The 27,011-nt window shown below is 40.0% G+C and overlaps 1 protein-coding gene across 3 annotated transcripts in view; it reads left to right on the forward strand.

Annotated features, from left to right (window-relative positions):
- Window positions 1–27,011, forward strand: part of atxn1a (ataxin 1a) — a 99,425-nt gene that overhangs the window by 65,119 nt on the left and 7,295 nt on the right. For 2 of the 3 annotated variants that reach the window (XM_060897556.1, XM_060897557.1), the window contains exon 4: window positions 23,828–25,856. In XM_060897556.1, coding sequence (XP_060753539.1) covers window positions 24,129–25,856 — 1,728 coding nt within the window. In that variant the 5' untranslated portion in view covers window positions 23,828–24,128. Of the gene's footprint in view, window positions 1–16,337; window positions 16,586–23,827; window positions 25,857–27,011 lie in introns of those variants that run through there. The other variant, XM_060897559.1, reaches the window with a different exon arrangement.

A 27,011-nucleotide genomic window follows, 5' to 3' on the forward strand; every position in this document is an offset into this window, starting at 1 on the left:
GTGTAGAGGAAAACAGACTGAGCACACACACTCTGACACACACACACCAACATGACAGTGTGGCTCTTATACCCTTCGGGCGAGTCCATTATCAATAGCCTGTTATCCAGTACATTTGTAAGAGATGCATACTGTATGTGCATGAAGAAGTTCATCTCTCCCATATACATTCATTTCAGTTCATCATTTTTACACAAGCTAGTGAAAATGAAGTGAAGAAACTAGTGCAGAAGTTTTAGTCTCACAAATGTGCATATCCCTGACTAAATGAAATGAAAAATGATTTGAATTTATCAAAGAAGATATTTAATCCATCACTTTTAGCCCATTTACAGAAATGAATATTTTTTGGTTTGTTTTGTTTTCTGATTCAGGAAAAACAGGGCATGTGAAGTGTGTAGGGCTTTTATTTATTAGTCAGAAATACAGCCATAAGAAAAATTGTACTGTAAACCAACCCTGTAAAAAAGAGATATTAGCAAATACAAAAAATATTTTTATTTCTTCTTCTTTTAAACAAAAATAACATTAAGAAGCCTATTTTTCGATCATGTTAAATTTATTTAAAGCTAGAAATTGTTTTATTCTCTTAGCAGATAATTTTGTTAATTTCAATTATTTTTTTCTAGGAAGAAGCAAAAGGATAAGGTTTTAAGCTCAAACTACTCAAAGCTCAGGGGAATACAAACTTTTACATCTAACGGTACACCAGAAAAGGCATGTAATACATATTATGATATTTAGTGTAGCTACAAAAGCATATGGATCGCACACAAAGTGTGGAGCACGATGCATGAGGTGTTTTTTACTTCAACGAATTACAAAAAAATACACTGTTTAAATTGAAGACATGTAGAATGAGACTATCAGAGACTATTCGTCGTATTTTGCGATATGGAGAACGTTATTATGCAACTTTTTAATCTGGATCAGTTCATACAATGTGACGAGGCAATAAAATGTCAAGCCTGAAAAAGAAATCGCACAATGCGATAGTAGTGAAATTAGTTGATGTAGAAGTACAGAAATGATTCTTGTGATTCTCTCAGAGAAGCACATCATGATCTAAATGATTGTGATAACAATAGCAATATCATACAGTTGAATTAGCTAACAATCATGTTATCCATTTGATAGCATGGGGAAATGTTTTCATTGCTTTATAAGCTTGAGTAGCTGAGACGGTTTATCTTTATGAGGAGATATAGTCATGCTTAGATAGTTATTACTGAATATTGTCGTTTAGTGTGTTTGGCAAATCCTGAGTTTTGCTTAGCGAGCTATGTGATTAATTTGTGGAGTTGTAGCATTTCCCGCTAGTGTCGATTAGTGGGAGTGAGTGAATGCCAGAGCTGCCCCCTGCTGTGTGTGTGTGTGTGTGTGTGTGTGTGTGTGTGTGTGTGTGTGGACAGTGGAAATGTTGTGTCATGTTGTGCAGACTGGATGTGTGTAGTCTGATACTTCTGATGGTCAGGAGGCATGCAAACATATGTGTCAATAATTTCAGTGATTCTCTTTCTCTCTCTCTCTCTCTCTCGCTCTCTCTCTGTCTCTCTCTCTCTGGTGTTATTGAGCTCCACTCTGCCAGAGGGGCTTAAGTACAGTCTCTTCTTCAGTAAAAGGGCAGTGGCCTCTGAAGGTGTGTGGTGAAGCATAGCAATTAATCACACTGCTGTGGCTTCTCTTCTTGCTCTCTTGAGGTTTTCTCTGAACTCTAAGGCTCTAAAACTCAGTGTTTGTTTTGTTAGTTCCTACACAGGTCAAAAAAACCATGATTTTTTTTATTATATGCCCTAAAATGAGTTAAAAACACTTGTTTATATTCTTGTTTATTATTGCACTCAGTCATCCGTTGTGTCTCTCCTGTGTCTCTCTCTGCAGGGTCCAGATTAGAATTAAGTTTTGGTAAACAATCCCAAATTTGGTAAAAGTGCGTCTACATTATTCATCTGAAGTACAACTTTAAATTCTACTATAATGGTTTAAATATAGAAACATATAAAATTTGAAATAAAGTAAATAATTTAGAGAAAAAAAATAACATTGAGTGTCAGACATGTGTCACAGATCGCAACCTAATTTTAATGTTTTATTTTTAACAAAAAAAACGTTGCCAAAGGCTACCTACTGACAGCTATATTACTAATATCACAAATATTAGCTGATATGATAATAAGTCTGACATCACAAACTGGCCGAATGCTAATAGCTACACTGTATGTGGACACCTGACTTCCCTTTTGGTTTTCTAGTAATCTCCTCTTGTCTGAAAAGGCTTTCTACCAGATTTTGGAGTGTGGCTTTGGGGATTTTGCCGATTTAGCCTTAAGAATTGCTGATGTTAACTGAGGAGGCCTGGGGTGCGTCTAAAAAGTGTTAAATGGGGTTGAGGTTAGAGCTCTGTGCAGGCTATATAAGTACTTCCACTCCATATGTTATAAAGCATGTGTTTATGGAGTGTGCTTTGTGCACAGGTGCACTGTCATGTTGGAACTTTTAGACTTTTTGTTTGAATTGTAATTCTACAGCATACAAAGAACACCACAGCTCAATGACTCGACTGTGTTGAGCTTGCATTAACAATTTGGCTAGAAGACGATAATGCTTCTTTCTATACTCTTGTTAACACACTTGAGAAACTTAATAGCGTCTTAGGTACATCTTTAACCTTGTTGATTGGGTTTCAGGCAATAAAAGCAGGACTGGAACTTTTACTTAATTAATAAATTGGATGATTTGTTCACTTCTGTATTAGGTTAAAGAAAAATTACAAGTACACACAGGCACCAATGAGACATAAGTACAGCAACAAAGAAGTTGTACTTTAATTCTGTACTCCCCCTTTAAATTCACTGTAGTACCAGAGCAGTATGTCATGCAATAAAATATGTGTTTACCACAATCTCGACCGCAACGATTCATGGGGAAATTTAGAACTTTGACATGCCAGGTGCTTATTTTAACTTTCACTAAGCCATGTATTCACTCATAACTTACAACTAATTTAGAGTGTTGTGTCATTTATTATTTTATTTTTTTCTTTTTCACTGTCCACCTGACCTTTTAAGATGGAGATCTCATTTATGGAAAGCACCCGGTGGGCCTTTAAGAGCTCTGTTACTCCAGACATGAGGGATGTGTGTGCATGTGTAGGTCTCAGTGAGTGTTAGGACAGCGGTGCTATTCTTGGCTGGCTGAGGGAAGTCTTGGCTCTCCAATGCATGGGAAAAGTGTTCTTGGCAAGTGGAGCAGTGGCATTCCATTGTGGCTCACTCTTTCTCTCCTTCTCCACTTAAAGCCATGTGGACGCTCACGGCACTGAGCAAAGCGCCAGAGAGAGGGAGAGAGAGAGAGATAGAGAATGCAGTTGTGTTGCTGTTGTCTCTTTAACTTGGGAACCCTTAGTCACACACATTTACACATCATACTTTCTCAGGCACTAAAACAGACACCTGTTTTGTATCCCCAGGCCAGTCATTGTGTTCTTGTGTTCTACTGGAATAACAGCCTAGATTTTCTGATCTCTCTGCGGTTACATGGCCACCGCGAACACTTTTCTGTTCTTGTTCATTGACGAGCTTAACTTCAGAGAAATTACCCGGTTAATGATGTCACTGATTCATTTTTGAGCATGAGTGTGTGTGGTAGTCTGGAAAAAAAACAAAACTGTTGTTTGTTGCTGTGGCTAATTCTGGAAAACAGAGTAGCTGGATTTTGGCTAGAATATGTTTGTTTGTTTTTTTTTTAATGTCTTTTACACCATTTTTTTTTAAGAAGCCACATTAATCTAACATGATTTTGCTGGGGAAAATTAGCCTAAAGATGACAAACTCTATGCTAGCTATAGCAATTTGCTCACGCAATCTATATTAAGCTTTCGTTAAGATGCTACAGTAGATATTACCATTATAGAGAAATGGCCTAATAGTCTAATGGGCTTGAAATCAGATATCGGCTGTCAAAATGTCCATGTTGCAATCAGAATATACCAGTTCTTCTTTTTCACTCTTTTGGGTAACGAGACTTGTTAGTAATTCACTTTCTAGATAGATTACAAGTTTCATTAAAAAAAAGAAAGAAAAGAAAATTTCACCAATTGAAGGGTTTTCAGCTCATCAGCCCATCGGGATATCGGGCTTTATTCTAAGGTTTTGCTGCTTAATAGAATTCTTGTACACAATCCTAGAAATATTGTAGCATTATGCGTCGCTTTATTATAATTTTATTTTTTAGTACATAAAAGAGTGTAGTGTAAGCAATTTAAAGGAATGTAATAAAAATATGAATATAATCAAAAAATTCTCTTCTAAGAAAAATACCAGTAAGTCTCATAAGACGTAAACATTTACTGTTAAAAAAATATTTTATATTTGTTAGAGGATCAGATAAAAGAATTAGCCCTATCAGTATTCAGTCCAGGCTGATACATATCCTTTTTATTGAATCAGTGCCATCTGTAGCAGTAATGCTAAAACACTGTTTCATGTAATGTTTGCTGAATGAGCAACATTCATATAATATCGTGAAACAAAATTGTGAAGTGTTATTGCAGATGTTTTTTGAACGTTGTCTGAACGTTATTTGTGAACTCTTATAAAGCTGACTTTAAATCTGTTGAAAATTAACATTTGGATGAGAAATGTTGTACAGCTTGGTTCATCCATCCGAATTTAATTGAATTTTCTAGATCCAGATGAAGATGATGATGATAGATGGAGGTTTGGGGAAGTAGAAGATGATGGTATTTAACCTTATTTTAATTTAAGAACTTTTGAGAGAGTAGAATGTCATTGCATTTTGATGGAAATTGACATCAGAGCAAGAAATTTGTACAGGAAATAGTCGATTTTAGATTTGAGGTTAATCCGTTGATTTTCCTGGTGTTCAGACAGGCAGAAACTCTGAACTGTCCTGTGGTTTTCAGCTTCAGATCTGCACTTCCTGCTGCGAAAGGACCACCCAGAGCACATCAGGGAATCGGAATTTCCTCTGAAGTCTGTGGCGGACCTCGAGCTCTCGGAGTGATGTGGCATTGCACCTTGATCCACCTCCCATCTGGCCTTGCTGAAAAAATATTAGACAGCTAATGGAAAGTGACTTAATGTTTTCCAGGTTGCTGGTAGACATGAAGCAGTGAGGCTTGTAGCTTAAAGATTACAATGAGGATTATTTTACTGGATTTTACACTGTAGACACTACAGAAAGACATAAAAACTGAGCAAAATCTGTTAAAATATTTTTTCAGATCCTTATTAAGCATATTATGCGTTTGTGTATTATACTAATGGCCTGATGCAGTTTTGACTAGAATAAAGTGGTTACTGTAAGTGAGTGAGAGTGAGTGTGAGAGAGAGTGAGTGAGTCAGTGAGTGAAGTGAGTGAGAGTGAATATAAATGAGCGTGAGTGAACGTGAGTGAATATAAATGAGTGAGAGTGAAAGTGAGTGAGTGAGTGAGTGAGTGTGAGTGAGTGTGAGTGAGTGAGTGAATGTGAGTGAGTAAGTGTGAGTGTATGTGAGTGAGAGAGTGAGTGAGTGAGTGTGAGTGAATGTGAGTGAGTGAGTGAGTGAGAGTGTATGTTAGTGCATGTGAGTGAGTGAGTGAGTGAGAGTGAGTGAGTGTGAGTGAATGTGAGTGAGTGAGTGAGTGTGAGTGAATGTGAGTGAGTGAGTGAGTGAGTGAGTGTGATTGCATGTGAGTGAGTGAGTGAGTGTGTGAGTGTGAGTGAGTGTGTGAGTGTGAGTGAGTGAGTGAGTGAGTGAGTGAGTGAGTGTGTGTGAGTGTGAGTGAATGTGAGTGAGTGAGTGTGATTGCATGTGAGTGAGTGTGAGTGAGTGAGTGAATGTGAGTGAGTAAGAGTGAGTGTGATTGCATGTGAGTGAGAGTGCATGTGATTGACTGAGTGATTGAGTGAATGTGAGTGAGTGAGTGAGTGAGTGATTGAGTGAATGTGAATGAGTGAGTGAAGTGAGTGTGTGAGTGAGTGTGAGTGAGTGAGTGAATGTGAGTGAGTGAGTGAGTGTGATTGCATGTGAGTGAGTGTGAGTGAGTGAGTGAATGTGAGTGAGTAAGAGTGATTGTGATTGCATGTGAGTGAGAGTGCATGTGATTGAGTGAGTGATTGAGTGAATGTGAGTGAGTGAGTGAGTGAGTGAGTGTGATTGCATGTGAGTGAGTGTGAGTGAGTGAGTGAATGTGAGTGAGTAAGAGTGATTGTGATTGCATGTGAGTGAGAGTGCATGTGATTGAGTGAGTGATTGAGTGAATGTGAGTGAGTGAGTGAGTGAGTGAGTGTGATTGCATGTGAGTGAGTGTGAGTGAATGTGAGTGAGTAAGAGTGATTGTGATTGCATGTGAGTGAGAGTGCATGTGATTGAGTGAGTGATTGAGTGAATGTGAGTGAGTGAGTGAGTGAGTGAGTGTGATTGCATGTGAGTGAGTGTGAGTGAGTGAGTGAATGTGAGTGAGTAAGAGTGATTGTGATTGCATGTGAGTGAGAGTGCATGTGATTGAGTGAGTGATTGAGTGAATGTGAGTGAGTGAGTGAGTGAGTGAGTGAGTGTGATTGCATGTGAGTGAGTGTGAGTGAATGTGAGTGAGTAAGAGTGATTGTGATTGCATGTGAGTGAGAGTGCATGTGATTGAGTGAGTGATTGAGTGAATGTGAGTGAGTGAGTGAGTGAGTGTGATTGCATGTGAGTGAGTGTGAGTGAGTGAGTGAATGTGAGTGAGTAAGAGTGATTGTGATTGCATGTGAGTGAGAGTGCATGTGAGTGAGTGAGTGAGTGAGTGAATGTGAGTGAGTAAGAGTGAGTGTGATTGCATGTGAGTGATTGAGTGCATGTGAGTGAGTGAGTGATTGAGTGAATGTGAGAGAGTGAGTGAGTGAGTGAGTGAATGAGTGAATGTGAGTGAGTGAGTCAGTCAGTATGGGTATTAATATCACAGATTTTTATTAATGCAATTTTCCTAATTGTTTCTATGCTAACTGACACAAGGACATTTATCTCAAACACTCCACATAATCTAAATCTAATATAAAATACATATTCATGTATGATGACTGATATAGTACTGATAAGCTTCATCATCTGAAGGTTGAGGTGTTTATGTAATGTTTGTGAGTCTCCAGTATCAGTGCTTTGTAACAGAGAGTAACTTTTTCATCATGATCAAGTCTACAGAACAGAGACTCTGACAAATTCCTGTTCATAGCAGCTCATGAATGCACCTAGAAGCTGATTGTAACCGCTGACAGATTACTATTGTGTTTGAGGAGTAAATAACAGAACAATAGAACATCAAGCTTGCCAACATTTTCACCGGTTCACACAAAGCCTTTTATGTGAATTCAGATTTTCTTCAGATTTTGTGCTGCTTATGATTTCCAATCCCTTGTTTTTAGAAAACCCATTAGGCGCTATATTATCCCTACAAACAATAGCTGCGGGTGAGGATTTGCACGCCTGCCTTGTAGAAGGTGACACGGTGACCTTCGCTAGACGTAGCAGGTCTATAACGGGGGCAGCCGGGATGATCTGCTGAGTAAGACACACACTCACACACACACACACACACACACACACACACACACACACACACACACACACACACACTACATTTCTCACATTACACACTAATCTAATCTGCCCAAACCCTGTACATTCATTATTGAGTACAGGCTTCTCTTTTGGGCTTTGCAGAATTGAAAGGGAAAAAAGTGAAATTAACCTACAAAACTGATCCAAATTAGCATGGCGAATATTCAAAAAAACTCAAAACCTCATCATCTTCATGAAAAATCCTCATCAGAAAAAAAATCTGTGGTTCATCCTGATATACAGACAACATATAACTTAACAGCAGTATAACAAGGACTGACAAAGAGGATGAGTGATTAAAATTCTGAGCTGATGCCTTTAAATCTTGAGAAATCCCAAATCCCAATCCTGCAGCACATGCACATACGTTTGATTGTAAACTTGAGATGTTTGTTGAGAAAAGTTAAGTTTAAGGAGTGTCCTAACTACTGTCCTTCACCATCATTACCCATCATCATAAACATGATCCCACATAAACAGAAAACACAATTCAAGCCGTTAATGTTTTGCCAGCCGTCCATTTTCATCGTGCTTGTGCCCAGTGGAAGAGTTGACAGGAGTTGAACCTGATGAGGTCTTTGGTTGTCGGAGCCTATACCACTCAAGGTTTGGCATGTTGTATAGTCTGAGCTGCTCGTCAGCTCTCAGCAGCTCGCTGGATGTTTCTTTGTTTTTCTCACCATTCTGCATAAACTCCAGAGGCTGTTACATGTGAAAAACCCATGAGATCATCTTTTTTTCCCCCTTAATTATTCAAACCAGCCCACCTGACACCTCCAACCATGCCACAGCTTTCATCACTGAGATGGCATTCTGAGTTGAACAGGAGCTCTGCATCTGTATCTATATGATTTTATGCATTGCTCTGCTGCTACATGATTGACTGACTGTATAATTGCATGAGTGAGCTGGTGTGCAGGCATTCCTAATAAAGTGATCGGGGAAGTGTGAGTAAATGTTTTTTGCCTAATCTAATCAATCAACCGAAAAGTGTGAGTCATTTTTCATATTCAAGAACAAAGACTTCTTATTTATTAATCTAGCACTTAGATCAACCTAACGGCACAGCCTGTGAGCTGCAGCTTTGAGAATGACCCAGTCCAGAACAGTCATCTTTCACCCTTTGGTTTCTCTCTGTCCTTCTTTCCTTCTGCGCCAGGTCATATAGTTCTCATGCTATCGGATTTCATCCTGTTTATAGAGAAGATTGCTGGTGGGGGGTCGGAAAGGGTGGCCTGCTATTCTCCAGTGTTTATTAGCTCAGTGTTATTTGCCATGAATGAATGATCACATAAAAGGCTCCCAAGATACCAAATCATTCTCACCATTAGTTTATCTTGTTATAGTCTCATCTTCAGACGGAACGCCTCCAAACCGTTGGCTGAACGTCTGATGCATATGGCACACAAAATTGGAAACACTTAAGGAGTTTCAATGTGGGCATCTGATGGTTGATTCCGTGTGATTTGTGGGAGTTTGTGTTGTGTATTTTAACGGTCCGCCTGGAAACAAAGCCGCCATAACGCTCTACTTCTCTAATGGAAAAAGAATGCTGTTTTCAACTGTGACTATAAGAGCTCACGAAGATAAGAATTTTTTTACTTGTCTGTGTTTGTAGGTACATCAACTTTACATTTTCATGCCAATAGACATGATCCTAAACAAAATACACTGTGATTACTTGTCAGTCAAACGATGTCTGAGTGTTCCTTGGCCAATAAAAGCTGCTGTCAGAATGTCTGGCTGTGAGAGACTAATCTTGTCACATCATAGTGGTTTCTGAGGTAGATGCCTTATTTCAGATCTTACAGTAGACTGGCGTTTGTAACTGATTCTAACAGATTGTTACGTGTACATGATTGTCATTAAATGCAATACGGAAACGATAAAAGAGGTTTTCTGATAGATTTGCATCTAGCATAGATCTAGCTAAATGTGTCTGGAAATGATTTCCATCAGTAGGCACTTAACTGTCAACTGTGAAATAATATATATAATATATATATAATATATATATATATATATATATATATATATATATATATATATATATATATATATATATATATATATAAATATATAAAACCAGCGAATATTTCTAAAAATATGGAGTGAATTTGATTGAACAGGCAGGGTATGCATTAGTCAGCCTTGCAGGGTTTAAAGTGGGCTATTGTGGAGCACAGCAGTGTCCTTAAAGCAATTCCCACAGTCTGCCCGCTGCTTTGTCTGGCCTTCTACAGCCCAGGAGAGCCACAATGGAGGCAAGCAAGGCCACATGGAGTGCAGTTGCATGTTCACCCATCCACCCACAATGAGGTGAGTGAGTGCTCAAAGGACTGTGCTGCAGTTTGTTCCTGTGCTTTTGGATACATTAAGAACCCCACAGCAGGTGTCTAGGTTTGAGAAATATCCAACAATGTGTGGCAGCTCATCAATGATGTTTATGAGTGGATGTTTATGTGTGTGTGCTTTCTTTGCTTTCTTACCTCGATTCACTCTAGCAAGCAACAAAAGCACAGTTCCATCAGCATCAGTGTGAAAATAGATATTTAAGTTGATGTTTTATTTTTTTTATTCGATCCAAATTAGGTATGTTGTGATAATCGTTCCTAAAAGATTGTTCGCTCAGACTAGTTCTATCACATGCCCGGTTCAATGTTTCACAAATTTAGTTCCTCATACCAATAATTTAACTTGTCTTCTTATGTCTTCTAATGTTTTAACTTGTCTTCTAATGTCTGTAAATACATTAAATCTGGAACTCTGGTGAGATGTTAAATGTTATATGGCTAATGCTAACCTAGCCTAGCATGTTACATATAAATCAAGCCTGAATACGTTCTAAACAAAATACAAGCAACAGCAGTAGCAGTCAAGACAATTCAACAAGCAACAGAATATAAGCAACACAAACACATCATTTGCAAGCATGAATGTACTTCTCTCTTTCCAGTGCCAGAATCTTAAGGCCATACTGTTTGGTAGAAGAAGGTATATGGATTATTAAAGAAGATGTAGGCGATGCTGTTTGAGGAACAGGAGTGGAGGAGGTGTAGGTCAAACTGTTAAGGGAAGTAAGAGTGAAGAATGCGTGGGTCATCCACATTGCGAATGAAATCTGTAAGTGGCATCATAGCATCATTAATGTAACATTTAGAGAAGTGTGGCTGCTCCTGTTGCACAGTGACAGGACAGATACACACGTCATTTCTTGTATGTGTATGTGTGTATGTGGGCATGTTTTTATATCTTGGTGAGGACCAAATGTCCTCACAAGGATAGGAGTTATTTGACAGTTCTGACCTTGGAGAAACATTTGGCTGAGACATTGACAAGGATAGTAAGGCAAACGCACATGCGTGTGTTCAAGAGTTGGCTGACAGAAGGGACCTCCCTCACAATCATTTATAGTTACACCCTCAAACTTGGCTTAGAGAGAGAAGAGAGAGAGGAACCAGTGTGTGTGTGTCAGTGTGAGTGTGAATGAGAGAGGGAGAGTGAGAGAGAGTGAGAGAGAGAGACGAAGGAAGTGTGACAGCTCTGAGGTACTGTTAGGTTGGGTTGCTTCAGCTCTCACTCCTTCTCTCCTAGTACTGTATTCAGCAGGGAGAGGCAGAGCATACACACGCATTACTCAGGAATGTACATCACACTCTAATACACTCACTCTCTCAAACTCACATAGTTTTTCCTACCCACACAGAAATGCAATGAAGTCTCACACAACTTTTCTTATAACAAAGCAATGAAGTGCTCAGGCACACTCCCTCGTGTCATAATGTGCTGTTTCCCAGGGCAGCACATTATGACATGCATAAAGTTAATCTGCAGCCATTCATCTCCCAGCATGCCTCAGTGTGTGGTCATTACTGTGGGCATTAAAGCCTTCGGGCTTTCTGTGTACTGCTGGGCCACTGGTGGTGCATGCCGGTTTGCCTGCTCATACGGCTAATGAGCCACTCGGCTTTTATCACAGCAACACGTATGATGCAGAGACAGGGAGAAATTCCCCACCAAGCCTAGTATTATAGATTTAATAACTATGAATAGCATGTATCATCATAGTAGAAGTGTGTGTGTGTGTGTTTGTTTGAGTGTGCTGGCTGTCTCATTGTCTCATACATGTACAATCAAATTTCAAATATTTATAAGCTTTTGACCTTAATGAGTCTTTGCTTTCATATTAAAGATGAATTGAGAGCACCTCAGAGTGGACATGGCTTTTATACTATAGATAGGAGCATTGGTGGGTATTTGAGTTCATATCTAAGTGGGTGTGGCTTACGTATTATAAGGCAGGAACATAGGCATGTCTTTGGGCCCGTATATGAAATTTTTTGGGTGTATAGAAGTTGTTTGAGCATTTAATTGTCCATTTATTCAGCTCATAGAAACACCCAATGGCCTGCGCTCTGCACACAGACCTCAGGGGCTCCCGAAGTGCCTCCAGTACAGTTGATGCTCATGGTAATCTTTCAGCAGCGTCTTCTTGTCCAGTTATTTTCAGTCATACAACACCAGACTACTATCTACTTGAATGGGGTGAGACATACGCAGTGTGGTGTGATTAAACCCCAAATAAACATCAGTTGAACATAATTGCGTATAATTACACAGAATTCCACTATAACTTTTCATGCATGCGTTTCTGTGATGTCATACACATTTAATAGGCTTCTCTCGAAGGTTTTAAATTGTACTTATTTATGGAACATTTATATTGTATACCTACGTCAAACAGTACAATAAAAAAGATTCGGAACCCAAAGTGGTCTGCTTTTAGAGTCTGTATGCTTCAAGGTTTGGCATGTTGTGCAGTCTGAGATGCTTTTCTGCTCACTGTGGATGTAAAGAGCAGTTGTTCGAGTTACCGTAGCCTCCCTGTCAGCTTACACTAATCTGTCCGTTCTCCTCTGTCCTCTCTCATCAAAAAGGCGGTTTTCTTGTTGCTCACTGGATGTGTTTTGGTTTTTACGACGTTAGCAGTGTCTGAAGTACTCAAACCAGCCTTTATGGTGATAACAACCATAGGATATCTTTCCCCCTTCTGATGTCAGCATTAACTGATCATTTTGAACCATATCTATAATATTGTATGCTCTTTACTGCTGCCACGTGATTGGATGATTGCATGAATGAGCACCGGTGAGTGAAAATTAAAAATGTGTGTAGAAAAATATATTATATCTGATATAGTGTTTATTCCAAAAGTAACTCAAGGGTAAATTAACCAAGTGAACTTCAAAAGTTCTACTACAGCTGTAATGGAGTTTATATTTAACTTTACAATGATGAATTCCTGTTGTTTTAATGTTGTATTTAAAAAGGAAATTATGAATGTGTATGTCCACTGTATAAGTGAGTAATATTGAGTATATTGTATAAGAGCATGTTCTTGGAAGGATTAAGAAGTGGAGAAAAAATATGGAGCGAGAGGAACAGAAGTTAAGCAGAAAAAAGTGAGTGTGAGGGGGAAAAAACATACAGCTAAACTGTTGTAGGCAGCACGTCTGAAGTGTGTGTGTGTGTGTGTGTGTGTGTGTGTGTGTGTAAGTGTGTAAGTGTGTGTGTGGGAAGCCTGAAGAGCTTCAGCAGGTGGTCTGGGAGATTGGAGCTGTGTACTGAGGGAGTCAGAGCTACTCCTAGAGCTTGTATCTGTACACATGGGTGGAAAGATTTCTGGCTCTTCTGACAAACAAAATCTCCTTCTCAAGACTGTTTGCTTGTTAGATCTTTTTCATGTGTTACTACCCCACAATTCTGTCTGATCATTTGGGTGGTTGAGAAAAAGGGATTGCAATCCTCATTGATTCCCGCTGTTCCTGTCATTCTTTTAGCTCTGTCAATTTCAGTGCTCAGCTTTTATTGTTTTCTTGCTTCGTTTGTCCTCTTCTGTCATCTCCCTTCATCTGTCTTTTCAATCTAAATACATGGAAACTAAATAAATTATCCTAAAGGTCCAGAAAAAGCGACCATGGCTAATTGGCTGCCATGGCAACAGACGAGCCTTTCCTTGCTGCTTGTTTTTGTCGTTTGTTGCACTTGTGTAAACGGCACACACTCCTCCTCTGTATGTTTCATTCCCTACGTGCACACACACACAGACAGAGAGAGAGAGACAGAGAGAGAGAGAGAGAGAGAGAGAGAGAGAGAGAGAGACTCACAGATTTTCCATGCTGAAGAGAAAAGTACTTAGGGGATTTCTCTGACTGATGCATGCCTGGTTTCATCATGCAAACCTTCTTTGGGCTGCTCTGTCACGTGACACTATAATTACACTAATGTAAGCATCGTTGCTTTTATTAGCTTTATAATAACAGATTAGTTCTGCGCTTACTGATGGAAAAAATGCTTGTTCTGTTCTGGAAAGTATACTATAGAGCCAGAGCTTTCTAGAAACTCATTACACTTCTGTCTTACTTGGTATATGTTATATATATTCTGTTCACAACACACAGTACGTATATTAGAGACATGGAGAGCTGATGATTCATTCTGTACATCTGCTTGGATGTTATATGATCTTCCTCACTGTCCTTGAAAATAATGAGTAAATCTCTGAGTTTTATGTTATATTTGTAGTTAGAGGAATGGCTGTCTTGATTCATCCCAAAATATTTGGCTAAGATTTCCTTCTTTATCCACGATAGAGATTCAGTCCTCTAATTTATGAGGAAGTTGAGTCAGTGACTTCATTCTTGTTTCGAGTCTTATCCAGATTCATTCATTCAGTCTGAGCTACAGATTTAAGGGCATACAATTTATATCTTTGTAGTAGTGGGTTTAAAAAGAAGTCTTTTTCCAAACACATTTTACAGAACAACACCAGATAGACAATGCTTGTTAGCCATTTTATTTACATTGCTCAAGCTTTTTCTTCGTTTGTTCCTATAGAGAGCCAGCACTGTTTCGAGTGGCTGTGTGAATTTTTCCAGGTTGGACATGAGCTCTGCTTCACCCGAACAGAACAGCTCTCTTACCATCAGCTCTGCCACTTTTCTCTAAAAAGCAACCCGCAAGGCATAGCTCTGAGGGGTGGGGTCGTTAGAGAAGAAGGAATACAGCTTGGGAAGATTTCCATTGTAATTGTAGTTCACCTAGCAGGCAGCAGAGGGATCCACAAATTACAAACAAAAAGCGTTTAACTCTAGGGAGTGTTCATTGCTGGAGTGGAGGCATCAGTAGTGCACACTCTTTCAGGGATACTTGTCTCTAGTGTGTATATCTACAGTACACACTGGTGCCGGAGCATGGAACACGAGTTAATTATGGGTGCAGCGCTAATGAGGTTTGCTGACAGAGCTATAGAGTGAAGCTGTGGTACTGACAACAGCATTTCATCCACGCTACAGCAAACAGCACAGTGTTCTATAATGTTCTGTATTTCACTGTCACTACCGTCAAGTGTATACCTTTTATACTGTAGGTTTGGTGTGTATCTTTTACCTGACTGGGTCATGTGGTTATTCGAAATGCTTATTAAAGCTACTAGGGAATTCCTGTTTATCTGCCTTAAAGGCACATTACGTTCACATTACCGTGTAAAAAAATATTCACAAAACATACAGAATCTGTGAAGGTACCTTTGAAGGAACCATCCCAGTGGCAATAAAAGAGTTTAGCACTTACTTGTTTTGCCAAGCAGTAAGAACTGTGTGTGGCCGTGTACACTGAGAAGTATGTTGGTATCATAATTATTGTTCAGGATAGTTTTTTCTTATCACCGCCCATTGATCAGTTTACACTGTAATTTCAACAGGTAGCCTTTAGCTTTTTTGATGTGCTCCATAATTGTGGGAGTTCTTGTTGTTACATTAATTAGACAGGCATCAGGGCTCTTAATGCTGCTAATGACCATATTGTCAAGTCATTTGTCGCCTACTGGTGTTTATTGCAGTTGTGATTCAAGATTCATCCTTTCACTTCAACTAGTCATCTCAGCTTGGTGTGATACACTCACTGGCTCTTTTAACTATTACAGTGACCTGCTGTATGTGTGTAGGTAGACTGAGGGCATCATATGGTCATGGATGGATGATGTGTCCAGAAAAGATATCAGTTGCTAGTGAAGTGTGATGCTGTGTTCCTTTCAGCTTGATGATAGGGTAGAAAGGGAGATGACAAATTGATGGATTACAGTCAGTAATTGTATGTACACAAGGTGACCTATATCAGGTTTACCAATGAGTGAAATGATTCATAAAGAAACCAGCAACCATTTAACTTCCTGTATTTCAGCTTAACATATAACTGAGTGGCTGCTGCAGAGTTAGAGATGAACTCCTATTAGCTGACCTTGCCACACCTTGACTTCAGATGAATTAATGGCACTGAGACAGTGGAAACCTTTTCCCAGAGAAATGTCTGTTTGTGCTTAAATATCTTCTATTATCACTCTCTTGTTTTATCTCACTGGGTCTATTTTTTTAATCGTCACTGTGTCTGTCACCAATATCCTTTACTTTCTCGGTGTTAAGTTGTCTATCTGTGATTCCTCCTCCCTCTCTCCTCCTTCCTGCTTCTCGTGAGTGTAGTCTGGGCTTATTGCCAGCTGGTGTTTTTTTTCCTTTCTTTTTTTTTGAATGAATACCTGATGGAGTCGGTGGAGGGCAGTGAGGCGAGGCATGGGAGGAGCTGATTTAGTGAGTGAGTTAGAGAAGCGTGTGTGTGTTTTGTGTGTGTGTGAGAGAGTGTGTGAAAGAGAAAGAGAGAGAAAGAGAGAGAGAGAGGTGGGGGGGAGTTAGGCCCTTGCATAACACACTGGTGTGCTACATGCAGGCGGGCAGCAGGGAGCCGGCTCAGGGCTGCCTGTGTGTGACACTCAGGGCCTGGATGGCTGAGCATATCCCTGTTATACAACTGAATACCCAAATGGGGAGAGAAGAGTGAGGGAAGAAGTATTAACCATAGGGCTAAAGAGTTTCAGAAAGAATTGTTTGCCTCTATGGATACTTTGAAAAAGGTAAAAGAGGAATTCTAAGGTAAGACTTGACCTGTTTTCTAGCTTTTCCATGTTCACGCTCCTGCTGTCTGCTCACTGTCTCCTGTTGCTCACTATAGCACAAAGTGTGCGTTTATCCACGGTTCTCCTTCATGAGTGGTTGTCTTTTCTTTTAGCACAAGGACTTTTCTAGTCCTAGCATGGACGCAAAAGTGCAAGTCATGCAACTGCTCTGAAACCTCAAACGTCTCTAAAGAGTGCTCCCTTTCTGTTCAGGTCTTACCCCTTGTCTGCTTTTGGTGGAGCATTTTGTGAGGACCTGGCACGCAGGCTCAGTATGATTGGGAAGCCAGGGAGAGCCGCGTTTGTGCCCACCTCTTAAAGGGGAAGTCTTGTTTTAATAGCAGCTGTGCAGCACTGGAGTGTGTTGTTCGTAGGGATAATGCATTAGGAAAGCAATTAGCCAAATGTCTATGTACACCATTTCGTTAGCATGCAGTATATGTATATATGTATTCTAACTAAATATGATGTTAAGTGTTGGAAATGAAGTAGGAAAAAATGTCAGTAACTTCATTACAATGAAACTTTGCTTGAGTTAGCAGTGCTTGAGTTAGCAATCCATATTCATGGATCATGGTGTAGCCTAACCCTGGAATACAGCGCATGAGATGGGAATGCACCCGGGATTGGACACCAGTTCACTTCCAGTCCAAAATGTTTTTGAGATGTAGGAGGAAAACAGACAACCTAGAGGAAATCCACACAGACCCGAGTATAACAGAAGAAACCCTGCACAGCCGGTAGCCTGCTGTGCCATATCGACGTCACTTTAATGAAATACATAGAAATTCATTGAAAAGGCATTGAAATATTAAATATACCAACAAAAGCTTTAATGAATGTCAACACAGCCTTTTTCCAGTGTAGGTTTTGCACATATTACACAATCATAGTAAACAGAACTTTTTATTTATTCAACAAAATCAAAGTTTCGCTGAATTGTTGTCGTGAAGCCTTAGCCCTGTGTTACTCTACGCATAACTGTGTGTATATGTGTACAGTGCAACATTGTTCACATAGCTGCCTGCATACCACTTGTATGCGTTTCAAGGATTGGTAGCGATATACAGTAGCGCCTTCTCTCGCAGGCAGGATTCCTTGTCGACCTGTGAATGTTTTTACCACCTACTCTGAGATTGGTGTTTGTCCAAATAGAGAGGCATTGAGACAAAAAATCATGTAAAAGCTCTGTTAGTTTCTTTTTAAAACTTTCCACCCTTGTTGTGGTTAGTTGAGGTAGTTTGTTTAGTCTACTGCTATGCATGTTGGCTATGTGCCATATGAAAGCTGGGTATGTGCAACAGCCATGAAGCATACAGGTCAAACTGAAAGAATGATATATATATATATATATATATATATATATATATATATATATATATATATATATATATATATAAACCTGATATTTTATCACTTTGCTTCAATTAAATGAAGCACTATTTCCCAGTGTTTATCAGTTTGCAATTACCAATATTTAAGTACACATGATGATGTTTGTCTTGAATTCTTGCTATGAGTGGATGAAACGATTGTAAAGGATCTTTCAATATTACATGAGTCAGCATTGACCTGGTTGAACTGTAAGCAGTTTTAATGCTGCATAACCTGTATACTACAACAATGTTGCTCCCAAAATATTGCCACATGTGACTTTTCATAAATGACGTACCAAAGCAGGTACTTGAATGTGAAATTTGGACTAACAGTTTATGTGATCATTAGTGCACAGTCTTAGTAGCGTATGTATTGTAGCCTTATAGAGGTCTGTGAAGCATTGGCAATATGTTTTGTCTGGGTCATATGAATTTATAGCACCGGAATGGTATGTTGGTGAAGCGTGTAGCTTTGCATGCTTCCATGGCTTCTGGTTTAAAGCTCAGGTTACAGTCTGTGTGCAGTTTCTCATATTCTACTCATGTCTGTGTGGGTTTCCTGTGGGTTCTCCATCCTCCTCCTAACTCCCAAATACACCATTTAGCCAACAGTATGTCATCATCTGACCATTCACTTGATTTTCCAATGTGGCTATGGGAATTTCTGCCCATTCAGCTACAAGAGCATTATACGACCAGGCACTGATGGCAGGCAAGAAGGCAGTTGGTGTTTCAGTTTATTTCAAAGGTGTTAAGCAGGACACATGATCCACATTAACCATGACAAACCATGACTTTAGGGAGTTTGCTTTGTGCACATGGACATTGTCATGCTAGCTCAAGATTGGGCAGAGGCCCTTAATTCCAGTGAAGGGCAACAGTTTTGAGGAAAGCCCATATATATGATGGTCAGTTGTCCACATGCGTTTGGACATACAGTATAGTCTACGTGGTTGATAATTGGGTTGAACACATATGTCAGTGTGGCTTTGCATGTTCTACACTGGACTGGCATACCAATCCCAAGGTGTAGGCTATGGATAGTAGTCTCCACATCCCTGACCAGCATAAAGCTGTTACTGGAGATGAATGATTGATGAGTTCTTCATGGCTGTTAGTGGGTGGAAACCTGTGACCTCACGATTTGTTTGGGCTCTGTTGCAGGCTTATAGGTGATTAGGTAATAATTCTTTATGCTTTGTCTTGATTGCTGTGTTCTATAGCCTACATTATGATTTCATAACATGACCACTTTCTTTTGCTTTATGAAAAACCTTATGGACTTTATTGAAAGCATGTTTGTCTTGTCGCCAATTACCCAAGCGTTTTTACTTTTCAACCACAAACATTATTTACTTATCAGAAATGTTATGTACTGTTAACTTTTTATTATATGGGATAACTATTTAAATCTGGATTAATATAGAATGTTTGGGGCATCCCTAATGCTAGTAGTATATATGTCATGATGAGCTGAAAGTATGGTTGTATATGTTGGAAGTAGATTGCGAGTAAACATGTGATAAATGGCACTGATTACACTTTGCTGCTCCTGTAGCTCAGGCCTGAGTAGTAACTCATAGCCATGTTGGAGGACAATAAGTTTAGATTTCAAGTCATCTGATACTCACTATGCTCTGTGGAGCCTGTGTGCTGAGCAGGATCCGACTGATTGTCGTCTCTCTCTCTCTCTCTCTCTCTCTCTCTCTCTCTCTCTCTCTCTCTCTCTCTCTCTCTCTCTTTCTCTCTCACTGAGTTCTTCTTTTTCAGTAGCTGTTTGTGTGTGTGTGTGCGTATGTGTGTGTGTGCGTGTGTGTGTGAGTGTGCTTACAAGAATGCGTATATACACAATACACACCTCTTCACTACTCGTCTTTCACTGTGTGTCCTTGTGGTGTGTGTGTCTTTGTGTTAATCTGTGCGTGCTGAGTAGTGTTCTTTCTAATGTAGGTCAGTAGAGGCTGCTCCACTCCGCTCCCTCCCTCTCAGCTCGGGTGCAGTGTGCATGCTGTGCTGTCTCTATAGTAGGAGAGTAGACTGAGCCATGAGTCTGTTCTTTCCCTTGTAATCCAGAGGGATAAAGCAGGGAGGCTGCCACGGTGGGAGATTAGGCTTTCCCCGGCATGCCGCTTGGCTTGAGGAGTGCATTGAGCCACATTTGTGATCCTAGTTATAAGCTGCAGCATTATTAATCCTTACCGCCAAACTGGCAGCATTGTACATCCCATAAAAACAGTCCAGTCACTCCCCTTGTGTCTATCTTCCAAAAGAAAAAAGGTCCAAGAGACTTTGAGCTCTTCAGTTTTCACTGTCAGTTTTTTCATAGGGTTGTTTTAAAAAAATTTTTTTTTTACGAATTTTTTGACGAATTTCAGCTCCTCCTATTACAACTAACAGAAGTGTCTTGTTTTCGAATGTGATTTCTCAAACCCCGCCCACACTTGGTTACTGTTGCTATGTAGGTCAAATTTCTGAAAATGTAGATTAGAATGTTTGAATAAATGCAAGAGTTATTTTACAGGATCAAGACAGGTTTCATGGGTAGCACCTTACATTAAGATCTTTTAAAGTAACAATATTTAGCATAATAAGTAACAATGACAAATGACAAACGTCAGTATTGATAAACCCTCAGTTACTGTATCTTAATAAAGTAACAACGGAGGATTAACACGGTAGACTATGCTGTTGTACTAAAATAACCTATGATAGGGCAGCATGATATGACCTAATGACCTAATGACCTAATTGGAGCTACTGTTACCAACTTGGTAAATGTTGATAATTTTTATATAACAACACAGCCCACAGTGTATTAATGAGAAAATAAATGCAGCTTGTCATGGTACTGAGAAACCAGAAATCACAAACTCCTTTGTATGCAGACTCTCGCATGTCCGGAAACGTTTTAACTGATTGTTAAAAAGCACTGACACCTGAGAATATTTCCATAAATAACATTTTTATATATAACCAATGAATATATACTTTACTCTGTTAAACAAAAACACAGTCTGTTTACTGTCTGAATGTCTGCCATACCATGCAATTTATTGGAAGGAGCTGTTACTATAGAAACCAAGTGTTATAACTAGGGCGTTAATATATAACGTTTATTATGCTACAGCTGGAAGAATTATCAGAGCTGCTGTTAGAGGAAATTAATCAACACCTTGTGAATCAAGAATTGTGTGAACTGCACTGTGATATAAAATGAATTAACACATATAACATACATAACACATAAGTGTTTAAATGTTAATGAAATATACTTTCATCAACTGATTTTTGTTCATCCATGTCACAAAATATGCTTGAAAGAATTTCATTAAACTCCAACATAATATAAATTAAATAGTCAAGACTGTTCATTTAAATTAGAATATAATATAAGCTAATATAGGTGTTGATTATTTGACTTAAATGTAGCCTTGTGTTATAGTTCATGGTCAGTGTACCTTAATGTATAGCATTACTGGTTTATGTCTTAGCAAGAGCTTAAGACAGGTTCTGATAAAATAAAAAAAGAAGTACAGCAAAATGCTATGTTTGTTCTAACTTACTTCATCACCTTTGTAAAGAGGACTAGTCTTAGCCGAACGATTTCTTACATTAAAACCTCATTTTGTATCTCATTTTTTAGCATGCCAGCTAAAATAAACTCAAGGCCAGCTCATGCAGGATAACTAACCAAACAGCAGAAGTGACTCACTTTTAAACAGACAGATATTGTTTTGATGACAGTGTCAACTAATGGTGAAATCTGAAACAGCTAAACATTTGGAAATGTACAGCAAACATCACCTGGGTATTAAATGTCACCTTTATGCATCTCCTACCCATGTACTATACTGTACCATATGTCAAGCTTTAAATTTAGGATATGATCAGAATTGGGGAAACACTCTCTGTACCTGCTCTCTGTTTTATTCACCTGGTGTTTTTGAAGGATTTTGAGTTTCGCAAACCTGCCACAACTCATTTCACAGTTGCTGCTAATCACAATTCAGCTTAAGAATGTTAACCAACAGTGATGAACTAAAGAATAATTGGTTGCAAAAATACCTCTCTTTTTTTTCTTCGCCAGAATGTGTTTCCCTTTCCCCTTTATTCCAAATCTGTCTTCATTTCGCCTTTACTCCTCATTCTTTTTTTAGTGTTATTATTATATTTCACTGAAGTCACAAGGAAAGTATTTTCTGGTGTAAAGGAACGGTTCTCAGCTCTTCTCATACAGCTGCACATTTCACACCACAAGACAGTTTAGTGCTTTCCTGCTCTATCACATGTGATGCTCTGATGAATAGCTAATTAGCAACTATCCGAGAGCTAAATCTGATGTGTGGGAGGCCCAGTACCACAGCAGACTGGGTCACAGGGTTGAAATGAAGAACTACTGTTATGATTGTGTGATACACAACCTAAGTGATTTGGCAGAGCAGTAATAATTATTTATTTTATACTTTTCAGTAGTTCTTAATTGCTAGCTCCTAAATAATGACTGTATTTTACGTGCCTGATCTCAGTTCAAATGATTAGATTTGCCACTGCAATATGCTCATCTACCGACAAAGGATTATTGTAATATACCAATTTAATTATGCCAATTTATTCATTAGCATGCTTGAATGCCTTTGTCTGCTATTTATATCAATGAGGAAAACAGACGGAGGGAAGAATAATCTGTCCAGCAAATAATGAATAAAAGGAGACAAAGTGTTTTGGTCTTATAAGTGGCCCCAAATGCAGCATGGTGCCTGGTCACGTGTATACAACTTGATATGTATCTAGTTTTTCTGTTTTTTTGTTCTAGGATACTAAAATTGGTCCCATAAAAAACCCATCATGCGGTGTCTATCCACATATTTTTGGCCATATACTGTATGTCTCCACTGGAAATATATTAAATAAGAAAAACAATGTCTGAATTCTTTTTTTCCACTAACTGAATATCCTTGTATTAGCCACAGTTTCTCTGATTACTTTCTCTTATTAGCTAAGATGCATATCTGTTGTGGGGTAAAATTCTGAGAAGTATAAATAAATTCAGGCATTATTACTTGATTTTTTTTTTTTTACCTTGTGCTTTTTCCAGCTGTGGCTGTTGGAAGAAGCTGTGCATGGGATAGGTCTGGGATTGCCTGCATACAATGATTCAGTCTCAGACAGTGCTCAGAGTCTCTTGTTGCACCCTGACTCTTCTTAAATCATCGTTGCTGTTTGAAATGCAGAACAGCTCTCCAACCAGTGCTGGACAAAGCGAATAGAGCTGGAGTGGGAGCAATCAATGAAGCACAGGGAGGAATTCTTAATGAGCAATACCTCTAAAAGATCAAAGGCTGATTATGTGGTTGATCTGCATGTTCTGTAGTTTACTGGATGGGAACTAACATGAGCAGGCTGTTCTGCCACCGAATTAGCTTCACTGCTTACTGTGTTCACCTTCTGAAGGTCATTGTGAACAAGTTTGTTTTCATTAGCATTTATGAATTATGGAAAGGATTTAATACTGCATATTTGTGCTGCATATGTGTATGAGTGTGTATGTCTGTTGAGAGAGATTTGGAGGGGGAGTGCGGATAGTGACACTTAGTGCTCCATCTTTCCCTGCAGGTGGTGCCCCCTGACATGCAGAGTGTGTGCCTATGATAGAAACATCTTTCCCATCTTTTGCAACTGAATCTAAACACAATATCTGTTTAAATTCATTACTAGTTGTAACCATACATTGAATATGTATTTATAACCTCCATGGTTATTTATAAGGTTTTGTAAAATTGTGGAGACTATTTATCCCGTGAGTGTCTAAAGTTTGTGCATATGTTTTTCTGTGTGTTCTGCAGGTTTCTGCTGCAGTCTTGGAGGCTTGCTTTCAGAGAGAAATGATTCCGCATGAATCGTGGCAAGTGCTCTCTCACAGCAGGCATGTGTTCTGTTGCTTTCAGTTGAGATCAGTGTCCATTCAGCCTTAAGCACAGGAAAAAGCTCCCATCACCTCTGGTCTTCTCTCCACCCCCACTACCCTCACAGCAACAGCCTACCAGCAGGTGGCACAAGCAGAGAATACGAGAGAGGTGTAGAGGGAAAGAGTGTTGAAGAAAGATTAAAAAGACCTTAAAAAGAGGTACAGCAAAAACATTCATTATGAAGTCCAACCAAGAACGAAGCAATGAGTGTTTGCCCCCAAAGAAACGTGAAATCCCAGCAAGTACCCTTCCCTCAGAGGATAGGCCCATGGTGATGGCTCCTGCCAGTGAGAGCCAGCGTGGAGGGAACCTTGCTTGGCTGGCCAGCATGGCCAGTGGGCATGAGAGAAACAAGCAGCATACCAGCAGCACATCAGAAGCCGAAGGCCCTCAGTCCAAAACAACAGCGTCCAGTAATGAGTCCATTCGTGCTCAAACTGCAACTACCATCCCCTCTGTGTATACTTCACCACTTTCTCAACAGGTGGGCACCATCCAGTACTCCCCCATGCCCCCCAACCTGCACTTTATCAGACCATCACATGCAGCACCTTATGCTAGCTGCATTTCTCCCTTTGTGCCCCCCGCAGCCACCACCACCTACACATCCACCCAGCGACACTCTGAAGCCTACTCTGGCACTACCAATTGTCCAGCATCCAAACCCGATACAGTGATTTCCACTTCAGACAGCATACCTCAACCCCATTCCACCCAGTATGTTCAAATTTCCAGCTCCCAACTCAGTGTAGTGCCTTGTACTGCATCCTCATCCCATAGCCATCTTCCCCTTCACCTACAACAGACACTTGCTCTTAGTGGGCCCCCTCATCTCCTGCTTAAGTTCTCAGATGGACCCTTGCCCAAAAAAGAAGATGGCAGACATAGAGATATGCTAAACGGTGAGCCAGAAAGGGGCCGTCGCTTCAACCAGCCCTCAGAGTCCAAGGTCAGCAGCATAGCCAAAGGGTCTTTATCCACCCAGCATCACCATATCCACCAGCGAGACCACTATGAGACCCGGCACATGACAATTCCACCAGAGTATGCACAGGAAAGCACCAGTTTGAGGAACTCGTTAGTTCTAGTTCCCAACAATCACAACTCCAACATTGGTGATCCAGGGGGAAATCTAGACAAGCTTCCTCCCCCTCTGTCTCTGGCTGAGAAAGGAGGCATCTGCGCAGGCAAGCCAGTTTCCCGCACTCCTTCCAGCACCTCTGTTCCCTTTCCACCTCCCCCATTACCCGTGGATGGTCTAAAGGCAGCAGTTACCACACTACCCCCCCATGCAGTTATCCATACCACACATAGTGCAACCGATTCTTTTGGCATCACATCCACCAACTTCTATTCTGCTCATCAACCCATTATCGGGTACATTGCAGGTACAGGGCAGCCACAGCCGCTCAGTTACCCCACCAGCCTGCCTCCACACCTGCTCATCCCAGGAACTCAGCCTGTTATTATCCCTGTAAGTGGAGCAGAAGCTACTGCCACAACTACAGCACCAACTTTTGCTGCAGCACTGCCCCATGCATTTGTGACCTCAACAGCCCCCAAAGGCGAGTCCTTTGAGACACCAGCTTCCTACCCCCACCCGACAGGTGCTGTGGTTCAGGCCCAACTGCACCTGCCTATTCTGCCAGCCTCTGCTAGTCTGCCAGCTGCTCCACCTATACCTTCCACACCCTCTTTACCACCCTACTTTACCAAGGGTTCCATCATTCAACTAGCTGATGGTGAGCTGAAGCGTGTGGAGGACTTAAAGACAGAAGACTTCATTCAGAGTGCAGAAATCAGTAGCGAATTGAAGATTGACTCCAGTACTGTGGAGCGCATTGACAGCAGCCATACACCTAACTCTGCCATTATCCAGTTTGCAGTGGGAGAGCATCGTTCACAGGTAGGTTTGTTCTGTTTAAAAACTTTGTTGACTGTTTTACCTTGGTTTGCACACAGCTTAGATCAGGGATATTCAATTAGTTTGTCATAAGGGCCAGTTCCTTTTAAGCATCCCCAATGAGGGGTCAAAAAGGTATGGCTTACAATATGAGTGATGACACAACAACAATATAGAAGCCCATTTTTTTATTGCACCATAAGACAACCAAGTAAGCCTTTTTTTCCTACATTTAAAAATACTTGTGTTGTATTTTGAAACTGAATTACAACAACATCAGTGCATTATAAGACACCCAAGTAGGCTTTATTCTACAATCAAATGTGTAAATCAGAAAGCCATATAACACTCATTTACTCACTCACTCATTTTCTACCGCTTATCCGAACTACCTCGGGTCACGGGGAGCCTGTGCCTATCTCAGGCGCCATCGGGCATCAAGGCAGGATACACCCTGGACGGAGTGCCAACCCATCGCAGGGCACACACACACACACACACTCATTCAATCATTTAGAATTTAACTAATTTAACTGAGACATAAAAAAGTTAACAATATGGAAAATATCACTGTTTCATGGTAAATTTTTGTCAAAAGTAATTACTTTTGTATGCCTATTTAAACTACAGCAGCCATCTCAATAATTGGAAAACATTTAGGCTAGAAATTACATTTTTAGATTTCACAACAGAAGTGAAATCGGGTGTATAAGCTATAAGTGCTACAGTATACACATACAGTGGTGCTTGGTGCTGTGCTGTAAGGGATTCGTGATTACTTGTTTTAATGACAGGTATGTGTGAGAATGAAGTAGAGCTACACTGTAGGGTAGTGTAGGGTAAAGTAGGGTTAATGTTGTTTCAATGAATTTCCTTTTTTTTTTCCTGAAAAAAAAAAAACTGAAGAAATGAACAGAAGAAATTATACTAACAAAAGTTCTCATCTATCATCGTCCTGTCAGTCATCGCGTCTCACAGGAGAGGCTGCTTGCACCACTCGCCTAACGTCACGTGACTACTGCCCTGTGCTGTGACTGCGGCTCGTGCTGAATGGAACAGTTGCGTGTAACTGTAGGGTCGGTTGTCTGACTGAAGTGAATTTATAGAGAAATGACTTTTTAGAGATGTCTTTTTCACATACAGTAGGTTACCTGAAGG

The sequence above is a fragment of the Tachysurus vachellii genome, chromosome 21 (genome assembly GCF_030014155.1).
Source record: "Tachysurus vachellii isolate PV-2020 chromosome 21, HZAU_Pvac_v1, whole genome shotgun sequence".
Lineage (NCBI taxonomy): Eukaryota > Metazoa > Chordata > Actinopteri > Siluriformes > Bagridae > Tachysurus > Tachysurus vachellii.